This window comes from Sceloporus undulatus, chromosome 6 (assembly GCF_019175285.1).
Source record: "Sceloporus undulatus isolate JIND9_A2432 ecotype Alabama chromosome 6, SceUnd_v1.1, whole genome shotgun sequence".
Classification (NCBI taxonomy): domain Eukaryota; kingdom Metazoa; phylum Chordata; class Lepidosauria; order Squamata; family Phrynosomatidae; genus Sceloporus; species Sceloporus undulatus.
This window is the reverse complement of record NC_056527.1, coordinates 14,429,290-14,440,487: the sequence shown is the minus strand read 5'-3', so window position 1 is coordinate 14,440,487 and position 11,198 is coordinate 14,429,290. Positions and strand designations below refer to the sequence as shown.

Genomic DNA, 11,198 nt, shown 5'->3' with positions numbered 1-11,198 from the left:
ATTCATCAAAAGTTGAGTGTACGCAATAATTTGTAATATGCTTCCTATTCAACAACCACCATGGTTCTTAGCAAGCTTAATTTTCACAGATCTTTCTAATCAGAAGATGCTTTGTTCTCACAGTGGGCCTCGCTTACCTGATTTGCTGACAATCATTTGTCCCATTCTTCTGTCCTGCAAATTGGAATTCCAAGGCTTCTAACAAAATTTTGTCAAAGGCACAATTAATCAAAATAGTTATTACTAAAAATATGCCACTGCGCTCTTGATTCCTACCACCATTACCATTCTCCTGAACAAATTGTCCAAAGGATATATCTAAGAGCTCCAATATATTTTTATCACATTCTGCAATTGTCATGTTGTTCGCATTGTACATATCAGTGATCCAGGCTTACAGTGGAGCTCCAGTTTGTTAATTGATTGGATGCTGAAGCTTTCATGTCCTGATGGTAGACATTTACTTTCCTGAGTTCTTTGGCAGTGGCTCTCCTTGATTAAAAATTAGCAATATTAAATCAGGAGTTGGCCAAATGCAGCACCCAGGCAACACAAGCCTCTCAAAGTTTTTTCTGTGGCCTTTGGTTCCTCCAGATTCCCTGACTTGCCCTTCTTTTACATCTCCTCAAAAAGGTGAATGACCACCAGGAGGCTTTTAAATGGAAGGAGCTCCATTGTTTAATTCTCAAAATAATGTCAATTTATCAAACCAAGAAGTGGGTTTGTGCTCTTCAGTTGTTGCTTTTTGTTTTGATATTTGGCAGTCCTTCTCCCTACTGGGGATCCCACAGAAAATGGGCCTCCTAAACCCACTGAAGTTACTCATCTTTGATCTAAGAACTGTTCTATTCTTAAAGTTTTCTCTCAGTTTGTTGTGGGGCACAGTTGACTCACCTGGTTAGTGACACAGTTACCTTTGATCAATATTACCTTTGCTGTTTTTGAGCACACACACAAAGCCATTGCTTGCTGCTATAGCTTTGTCCTTTTGATCACACAGGAATTACGAAAACCTAGTTATGCTGAGATCTGCCAGAGGACGTCTAAGGACCCACCTTCACTTCAGCCCCCAAAAGAACAGAAACCAAACACTGTTGGTTGTGGGAAAGATGAAAGAAAACCTTCAGAAACACTAGAGAGAAGCAAAGAACCCCCTCCTATGAAGTCTAATCCAGGGCAGCCCAAAGACCAGAGAAGACAGTCAGGACGCAGGTCACCACCTCCAGCTGTTGTGAAACGCCTGACTAAAGAACAGAGCACTCCTCCCAAATCACCTCAGTGAAACTAGCGCTTAGGAGGAGGTTCAGAAAAGTTCTCGATATGAAGTAAACCTATGTTGCCACTCAGAAATACAAAGAATGAGTTGCTGGTTAGGTGCTTGCAGTGGGTATTAATTATACGAAATGCCTGCAAGGCTTTTTGTTTTTGTTTTTCTTCCTCTGTAAAATAGATTGCTCCTCCAGTTTTCTTGCTCCCCCAGCAAATTGCCCTTGAGCAAACAGTCTACTCTGTCAGGGTTTAATTAATCTAAACCTTACACTTAGGTTGGTGCTGAACTGGAGGGGATGCCTAAATCCTTTTTTGTTTCCTAGATGGAAGATGCATTTGTCTGGGGGGGAAAAATCAATTTTTTTATTAAGCCTCCATGTGGCTGTATGAATACAAGCTCTATCTTAACGAATTGTTTCCTAATCTACTAAGCAGAATTGTGCTGCTGTAGTTTTTAAATAACTGGTCTGTAAGTACATCTAAAAATAAATTAAAATATATCAGAAGACTAATTATAGCAGTTAATATTTAGAGTGCAAAGGAAAAAACAGGTGTTTTATAAGACAGGTTTGCCTTGTTTCTTTTTAAAGTTCTGGCTGCTGTAGCACATCAGCAAATAAACTAAACTTTTTATGTTTGAAAAAAATATTTGGTTGTACTTTTTTAAGATTCAATATTTTTTTCTCGGCCAAATGCGAACCTTCATAAAAATTACCTGTGAGGCTTCTCTAAAATATTTGTTTTGGTGGACTGCAAGCAAGTAACCAGCTTCTCAATCCAGAATAAAATGGTTCCTTCAATTTCAGGAAAAGAAAAAGAAATAAAGCACATTGTGAATAAAAAAAAATTAAATGCATAAGCCCTTGTAAATGGCAGGTGCCAGCTAATGGCTGTTTATCACAGGACAGCACAATAATGCTCATATGATGGGAATCTCAACTTTCCCTTTAGTCAGAGGAAATTGCTTTTGAGCCACTGCTGTCTTTCCTGGTTTTCCCTGTACTCTGTGTAGGTTTTTAAAACAATGCTGAAAGTGCTCTTTGAAAGAGTTCATATCTTAATCGGCCTAAGTGCTGAGACGTTTCTGTACCTATGAACATTGGCATATGGATTTAATTTTTTTAAAAATCCATGAGATAATGGAGTTCTTTTTGTGTGTGCGTGTGTGCATGTATGTTGAAGGAAGAGATCCCTGTTTCTGTCTGGGGTGAGATTTTTCACACTTGCTTACTTTAGAAGTGACATGCTTTCTGAAGGACAAGGATGCACTAAATTAACAAGTTTCTAATAAAGTTGAATATAAATTATTTTTGTTTTAAAATGCCTAAAGTTTTTTTTTGAGTGTTTAAGCAGCAGATGGTTCAGATGAAAATGTATTCCTGCTGAATACAGATTATTCCACACACAAAAAGGTTTATTTAAACAACTGATTTTTTTAAAGAATTATTTCCATCCAATATTTAAAGACTTGAATTTTATTTAAACTTGAAAATGACTTTGCCTTAACTTTTGTATAAGACAGCTTAGAGTTACTGAAGTCTAACCCCTTCAAGGGTTGGTGTGGGTGGCATATACAGAATTACTCAGTTACAGTATGTATGTATTGTCACTGGTCTTACTGGGTAAACATACTGTAGTACAGGTAGTAGTGGCAGTTTTTGTAATATACCTTAAAAGATCTTAAGCAGTTGATCTTTTTTCAAAATGTTGAAAAAAATCTGTAAATGAAAATAGTCAATACTGTATTAAATATGTGCACTTGGAAGTGTGTGCTTTTGCTTGTACAGGTGTAAATAATCAGAACATATAAAAAGGTACCATTAAAAAAACTGATAAAAATTATTGATATATTATAAATGTTGCTGTTGAGATGGATGTAGATAAACTAAATGTTGTGGTTTGAATATTACTTTAATTTGTTTTTCCTTGTTTCTTTTACTTTATTCTGGTGTGCTGAGTTGATTCTGCCTCTTCACTGCAAAAGGGAATTGGAGAAAGGCTGTTTTCAGGAAGTGTGCATTTCAACCAATGTGACACATGGTTGTGCACTGTATAATTTCAACTTTGTGTTACAAGCTGCAGTGATTATTTTTTCAACTGAATTGGAAAGAAATAACATTGCCAGAAATGCAGCGCCCCCAACATGACTCAACCACTCTTCTCAATCCAAAAGCTTAGCCCAGTACAAACCTAGGATTCTAGGGTTCCACATATCTTAGATACACCCAGGGCAATTGATTTTCTAATGTAGGTTGCTGCTATTGTAATTTTCCTCTAACAAAAGAATAAACAAAATACTAAATGAAAGCCAGCCTGCTTTTTTGCACTGCAGAATTAAAAAAGGAGCAAGCTGGGATCTGTTTGTGACTTTCTGAAAAGGCACAGTCAGAAAAGACGCAGGAAGAGACAGAGACTCCAAACACCAGTCAAAACCACCAAGCTAGTACTGTTGTTGGGTTGTAGTCTTTATCCTTTACCCAGTGAGCAGTGAAAAATGGCAGCTAGATTTGGGATATGGTTGAGGCCAGCTCTGACAGTTCTTTGTCTGCTTGTTGAAAATATAAATGAAACAGCTGCAGACAAAATGGCAATGGCCATGGCAAGTGTACAGCTAATCAATGGCCAACTTATATAGTCAACTTAATATATGCAGACCAGCAGCTGAGTTTTGCTGTACTAATGCATTTTGCTGCTTCTTGTTAGGTTAATACACTGTAATTCTTACCCCAGTAACAGCCCACATAAATAATTTTAACCTTTACTGTGATACCATTTTTTTCTTTTAAACAAGAAAAGGTATATGCCAAATAAATATCTCCAATCACTTTAATACCTACCCATTCAGATAATGTGGGGCTGCTGGCACAAAAGTTGATACTCTACAGATTGTTTACATACAGATATTCAAATCTGGTATATTTTTTTAATCCTTCCCCAAAATATGAGTTGCAGGTTAAAATGATAGGAACCAATTACAGCTTGTTTTTTTTTAATTGTAGGCTTACCTTGCTTTTTATAGGGGAGTGTAATTTGTTCAAGGAGTGTATTTAAAACAAAGCTTTTGCTTCTGAATACTTAACCCACACAAAATCATCAGGGTGCCTCACCTGTGCCCTCCCCCATTATGCATCCTCTGATAGAGCAGCGAAGAAACTGTCAAGCTCAATTTTATTTTTTGTTCTTAATTTTGCTGCCTCTTATCTGAAGACATAACCAGTTGGCAAAGAGATGCCCTTACTTGTGAGTGTGATGCAGTGGATCATGAGCAACCACTGACCCAAAGGGTCCACGGTCATCACTGTGTTCCTTTTAGCTAGCTGCATTTCTCACATGTTGTGTAAGTTATTACACTAATAGCAGCAGACAATCGAAGACACCTGTGAGCTAACAGCTGCCAAGACACAAAAGAGGAGCTGTTATATGGAGGCCTTTTTTTTCCTGAGTGTGTTTGTTTTGTTCTCTTTTTTTTGTTTTGTTTTTTGTTTATGATCTTCCATTTAAGACTGGAATCAAGCTTACATGTAAACTATTGGTAATTTAAGTTTCCTTTTGTGTCATAAAATGTACAACTGTCTAAATATGTAGGTTATGAAAAATAAAGATTTAGGCACTGTTGAAATTCTCTTTTTTTAAATTAAAACTTCTTACAACAGTATTTTTCACTTCCTTTGTTTTTGCGCCCACTTGTGTGTAGTCTTACTGCTTCAAAAATAGACACGGGAAGCTCTTTTTGCTATGGCTGTATGGTTCAGAGAACTCAAACCATTTAACAGCAATAAATGCTACACCAAAACTGAACAACTTCCCTTTATTTCTAGTAATTGTCTGAATTAAGTTTGCCTTTTTGTGGCTGAACTGTTCAGCAAAATTCTGTTTCTGAATTATTCCTGGGCAGATTGTCAGAATAAGATTTTCTTTAGGATTTTTAAAAAAATACATTCTTGTGTGAGTTGTTGATTGAAATACGCTATGACTTGATCAATCCTTTCTCATACTGATTTGCCATACTTGCCCTGAGATTAAGTTGTAGTTGATAGATATTAGACGTTCTTTATCCATTATTGCCTGCCCTGTTCCATGATATTATTACAGTAATGTCTTAACAGAACACTGCCACATTTATCCAAATGCATGGTCTGTCCTACTGCACACATTTTTTCCTAAAGCAGATCCTGTTTCTCTCCTGGCTCTTCTGCAGATAGGAATTTGAGGATCCTTTGAGTGACAGAACAGTGTCTTAATACCAAAGTCTAAACGTTTATGCATCTTTTTCTAATCTCTGTTGGCCCTAAGGCAGTACCGCCAGTCATTAGTCTAGATGCTCCTTTTCTTTCTTTGGGCAGAAAAGTGTAGTGTGGTCATGGATAGAACAGCAGTCTTTGTTGTCTTTTAGTATAGAGGGACTAGAAAACATGCAGGGGCAGCTGTGTTGGCCATTTTGTAAATTCAGCCAAAAATCCACTAAACAGTGATACCTTTGTTGGCCAGTCAAAATTCTTTGTGATTGGGTGGGCTAGAAATAAATCTATTATTATTATTATTATTATTATTATTATTATTATTATTAAATGCACAATATACTTGTTGCAAGCTTTCAAAGCTCCACTGGCTTCTTTATCAAGCAAGATGCTATGTACCAAACAGGAGGAGAATTGGAGAAGTTAGTAAGAGGCCTGCATTTTATTATTTCTGTCCTTAGTTTGGGAAGGGTGTCTTTAGCAGGCTGGCCCTTCTTCCTCTTGTCATGTGGCATTAGGTAGTTTTTCAAAGTGCAGGAAATGTAAAGTCCATGTGCATATCAACAAGGACTCCTCATTTGCAAGCCAATATGTCTCCATTACTGTGAGGCCAAATCCTCTTTGTAGACAGAGGACAATGGATTTCCCAAGAAATCTCCATTCCATGTTTTTGCATCAGAAACATTTTGGTAGGCGTAGAGGTAAAACATGCCATTCTGGTCCAAATTTGAGAAGAATATTGTTTTTCCTTGGTTGAACGTCCCAGTCCATGGACTCAGTAGTATTTAAAATCTGGGTAACGCTTTGGGTAGAGGGAGAATCACAGATCAAATGTTCCATACTCTTCTTCATCCTTTAGGCCTTAGAGTCTGCATATTAAACTGAAAACTACACAGAGCAGAGGGAACCATATAACTAGAAAAGATTTTTGGTTAGACTCAGATATCCCCCTGGAAAGGGAGTGTGCAAATCCCTTTTTATCAGAAGGGAGCTGCTGGCAGTCTTGTCTGTCTATTGGTGTTTAAAATTGCTAGCTATAGAGGATTCAACATCAACAGAGCCATTGATGAAAACATGGATGACTCATTAGATCTGTATTTTTGGCTATGTAAATGTATATTATTCAGAGCTGACATTAAGTCTATCCTTGGCATGAGAAGAGGCTTATATATATTCTGGACATTGGAAATACACAACTTTTTTCAGATGCCACTTACATACAGGTTTCTGGGCTAGAGGTTCCACGTTTCTCTAGGATTTTGTTCCTACCATGGAACAAAATCGGAGTCTGGCTATGACAAATATGAAAGAGCCTGTGGCAATTGGAAGAGCGAACCAGTGACTTATTAAGTGTTCCTCTCTGCATCTTTTCCCCTGTAAACTACATATTCTTCATTTTCTGCCTGTAGACCAAGAATATATGGGCTTCTATATTGCCTTCTGTATTCTGGCAGATGCCTTACTGTAAGGTTCACCTGTATCATATTTGTTTTCTCTTCGATTTCTTGTCAAAATATTTTAAAAAACGGGCATTTCTGTAGTCAAGCAAGCCCTCCTGCTACATTTAGCCTGTGATATATAGCAGCATGTGATATAAAAGCATATATGTTTCAAATTGTAGCTTGCTGAGAAGTCGTCAAAAAGTAGACCAGATCCACAGGGAGACTTGTCATGAATGAGCTGTACTTATTTTCAGTACTAGAACAGCATGACACATTATTGTGTCATTTTGAATTTTGATGTCATCTGAAGCTACATGGGCACCCTTTTTCGAAAACAGGCTGTTAACTCATTTTTATGGTCTTTGCTTTGACTACTGTTAAAACAGGCTGGACAGACATCTAGATGTCACAGTTCAAGGAGTCCCTGTTTTGAAGAACCACTGCGTGAGATTGACTGCTCATACTGAAACAAATGGACAGTTCTCAATATAAATGCAATGAGCCCCAGAACTGCGGGATTTTTTGAGTGCATAAGGAAAAAACAGCCTTTTATTATGGTGCTCTGCATTACTTTTATTGTGAAGCTGAAAGGACACATGTATAGTGGGGTGAAATGCTATTGCAGGATAACGATGCAGTTCTAAGTGCTGATTTTTCAAGTACCTTTTGTTTGGGTCCATCATAAAAATCTGCATAGGGATTATTGTGTCGAAGGTCACTTGACAAGTTATGAGCAAGCAGTGCCATTTCTAGATTATAATTGATAGACTTTTCTTTGCTCACTTTTGTCTTTCTCTCCTTTTTGCATACTGAGAAGAAAGGTTAAAACTCTAAAACTCACTTTCTTGGATAAACGCAACGGCTTTAAAAGTAGTGGTAGTGTTTTGAATGCAAAAACCCCTTGTTTAGTATAGTTACACCATTTCTGACCAGGGATGAGTTGAGGATGGGTTGTTTTCTGTTCTGTTCAGGATGGGCTGAGCTTCTGTTAGCTGGTCTGTGTGTGCGTGCACGTGTGCCTACAAGTCACCTGTTGACTTAAAGGAACCCCAATTTCATACAGGGCTATCTTAGGCAAGGAGTGCCCAGTGGTGGCTTTGCCAGCTCCTTCCTCTGAAATGCAGCTGGTATTTGATGGTGGTCACCTATCCAAGTACTAGCCAGGGCTGAGCCTGCTTGACTTCGAAGATCAGACTTGATCAGGTACCTCTAGGGTAATTTGGCCCCTCTCTTTGCTAGTATCCATGAACAACTGACGCCCATGAAATGAACATTCTCCCTTCCCAGGTCAGTTCTGCACATTTTTGTTAAGGTAGAAGGGGTGTGTGTGTAAATGTACAGATCCCATCCTAAAATATATTTTATATGATGGACAGCCTGCTAGAAGATGGGAGAGACTGCATTGATGGACAAACCAGAGTTTGACTGACTTGTGTGTATGACAACTTGCCATGGCACAAACACCGTGCAGTGGAAGAAACTGCTGTGCATACTGTTAAAATGTTGTGTCTGCCTTCATCCTTTCTGTTCTCATCTTTTGGCAAGCAGGCGGTCACCAAGACAACCAAGCAGGCTTGATGGGATCTGGAGGTCAGGGTTCAGGCATCAGCAGAGAAGTGTAAAAACAGCTTGTTAACTTTACCGCTTCTCAAACACCGTTTTAGGCACAGGAAGCTTTGTGCCCTTTTTAAGGCATCTGGACAAAATGCTGTGTGTGTGTGTCCATCCGTGTCCTCCTCACTTTTTAATATTGTTGTATTTTATTTAGTTCCCCCTGCCCCCAAAGCTATGAAGAGCAGTCTGAAGCCATGGTAACTTCAAGGGAAAAATGAATTTTAAGAGCCTGCTGTCGGTCTCAACACTAAGCTTTGCTTTAGCCCCCTCCCCATCTGTTTGCAGCAGGGTTCGTCCTCCGTGTGCCCATAACAGCCACTGCTTCCTAGGTATTTTGTACACATCATCAACACACTTCAGTAGATCATCTACTTTATAAATAAAGATGTAATTTTCACTGGGGAGACATTATGAGGGTTCTGGTTGGTGGTATTTTTTTAATGCAAAGGATTAATAATTTTTGTCCTTAAAATGGGTTGGTGTTTTGTTTTTTCATTATTTTAAAACTAGTTCATCTAATGCTCACTGGGAAATTTCTTTTGCAACATCAGCTTTGGCACTATTGTATCAGAACAATTGTGTAAATTGAAATGTTACAAGTACTGCAGACTCTCACAGCGGGTTGTGATCTTGGATATTTTTTGCCTATAATTCCCATTGGCTCTAAACAATGTAACAAATGCAGAGATGTTGTAGGAGTTGTCCTAAAACTTCTGGAGGGGTCATGGTTGCCATCCATTGTCATAACATAACTGAATATGCAGTATTTCAGAGTCCTATATGCCATTGCTTCTCAGGTTATCCAACACTGAAGACCAGCAGTCCCTACTACATAATGTGCCAGGGAATTATATATTTGTTACTACTGGCCAAAACTGTTCAACGTCCAAAACATCTAGAATACCAAACATTGGGAATCACTGGTTTAGAGCAATAATGCGTTGGTGGTCTTGGAGAAACAGTAGCAATGGCTGGCCCTCCTGCTGATCAGAGCCTTCTCCAAAATCTTATTGTAATGGTACTTATGTACTTATGTACCTGTGTTGTTTTTCGGACACTGTGCTCCTAGCTCTAGGCTAGGAAATAACTCATTTTCTTAATGAAGTACTTTAGTAACTGGTTATTTTTTGCAAGCTGGAATGGAATTTTTTTTTGCTTGTAATGACTAGGTCAATAATTTACTACTTTTCTGTGGAAATGACTTTGTTTGCCTGCTACTCATTACTCCGTGTGTGTGTGTGTGTGTGTGTGTGTATGCACTGACAGTCTGAGGAATGCTTAGGGGAGGAAGAAAAGTCACCTGAGTGGCTGCCTCATGCTGCAGCTGGGAAGGTTTGTTTTGTAAAATCTCCCCACCACACACGCTGAATTTCCAAGGTGCAATATTTGGACTAGCCTTTTGGTGAAACCAGAGAGTATCATACTATATTTTCCAGTGGCTCTGTGGTAGCTGTGACTTCTTAGTGAAGAGGAACTCAGTGAGTTACCTTCCTGGATGACAATAACAAGTATGGCCTGTTGCATCTTGAGAGTAATGGGTAAAGGCAAATTCCTTTCAAAAATTACAATTCCAAGCCCTATACTCTTTCTCACCAAACAAGGTGGATTCCTAGAATTACAGAACTGGAAAGGACCCTAAGGGGCATGTCCTACTTTTTCCTAATGTAAGAACCTACCACTAAAAGTAGGCATGAGAAATATGCATCCAATCTCTGAGGTAGAGAGGAACTGCTGGACCTCATCCCCTTCCCCACCACTACTCCCTTCTTTTGTGTGGTGTCTTTTTAGATTGTAAGCCTGAGGGCAGGGAACCGTCTAATTAAAAAGACTGTATGTACAGTGCTGTGTAAATTTACAGTGCTTTATAAATAAAGGTTAATAATAATAATAATAATAATAATAATAATAATTTCAGACCTCCAAGAAAAAGGTTCATCACGTTCTGGGGAAATCGTTCCACTGTTTAGCAGTTCTGTTGTTGTTGTTAACTAGCCTTGAGTCAATCTCGACCCATGGTGATGAGACATCTCCAAGACTCCCTGTCCTCCACTGCTCTGTTCAGGTCCTGCAAATTCATGCCCCTGACCTTCCTAATAGATTCCATCCATTTAGCATTCTGCCTTCCTCTCTTTCTGCTTCCCTCCATCTTTCCTAGCTTTACGGTCTTTTCCAATGAGTCCTGCCTTCTCATGATGTGTCTGAGGTACGACAGCCTCAGTTTGGTCATCTTGGCTTCCAGGGAGGTTTCTGGCTTGATCTGCTCTAGGACCCATTTGTTTGTCCTTTTGGCTGTCCATGGGATCCTTAGCACTCTTCTCTTGTACCACATCTCAAATGAATGGATTTTCTTCCTGTCTTCTTTCTTAACCATCCAGCTCTCACATCCATACATGGTAATAGGGAATACACTGGTTTGTACGATTCTAACTTTTATGCTCAGTTATATATCTTTACATTTTAGGATCTTTGATAGTTCTTTTAGAGCTGTCCTCCCCATTCTTAGTCTTCGTATGATTTCTTGACTGCAGTCCCCATTCTGATAGTTTGATCCCAGTTATGAGAACTCTTTTGCTATTTCTTTTTCCTCATTGTCCAGGTTGAATTTGTGTACCTTTTCTGTGGTCATATTTTTTGT

At 38.7% G+C, this 11,198-nt stretch overlaps 1 protein-coding gene across 1 annotated transcript in view; it reads left to right on the top strand.

Annotated features, from left to right (window-relative positions):
- LARP4B (La ribonucleoprotein 4B) overlaps nt 1-5,067 on the top strand; it is a 58,999-nt gene extending 53,932 nt beyond the window's left edge. Inside the window, exon 17 of the mRNA XM_042473191.1 lies at nt 1,001-5,067. Coding sequence (XP_042329125.1) covers nt 1,001-1,282 — 282 coding nt within the window. The 3' untranslated portion in view covers nt 1,283-5,067. The remainder of the gene's footprint in view (nt 1-1,000) is intronic.
- Nucleotides 5,068-11,198: the final 6,131 nt, after the last annotated feature.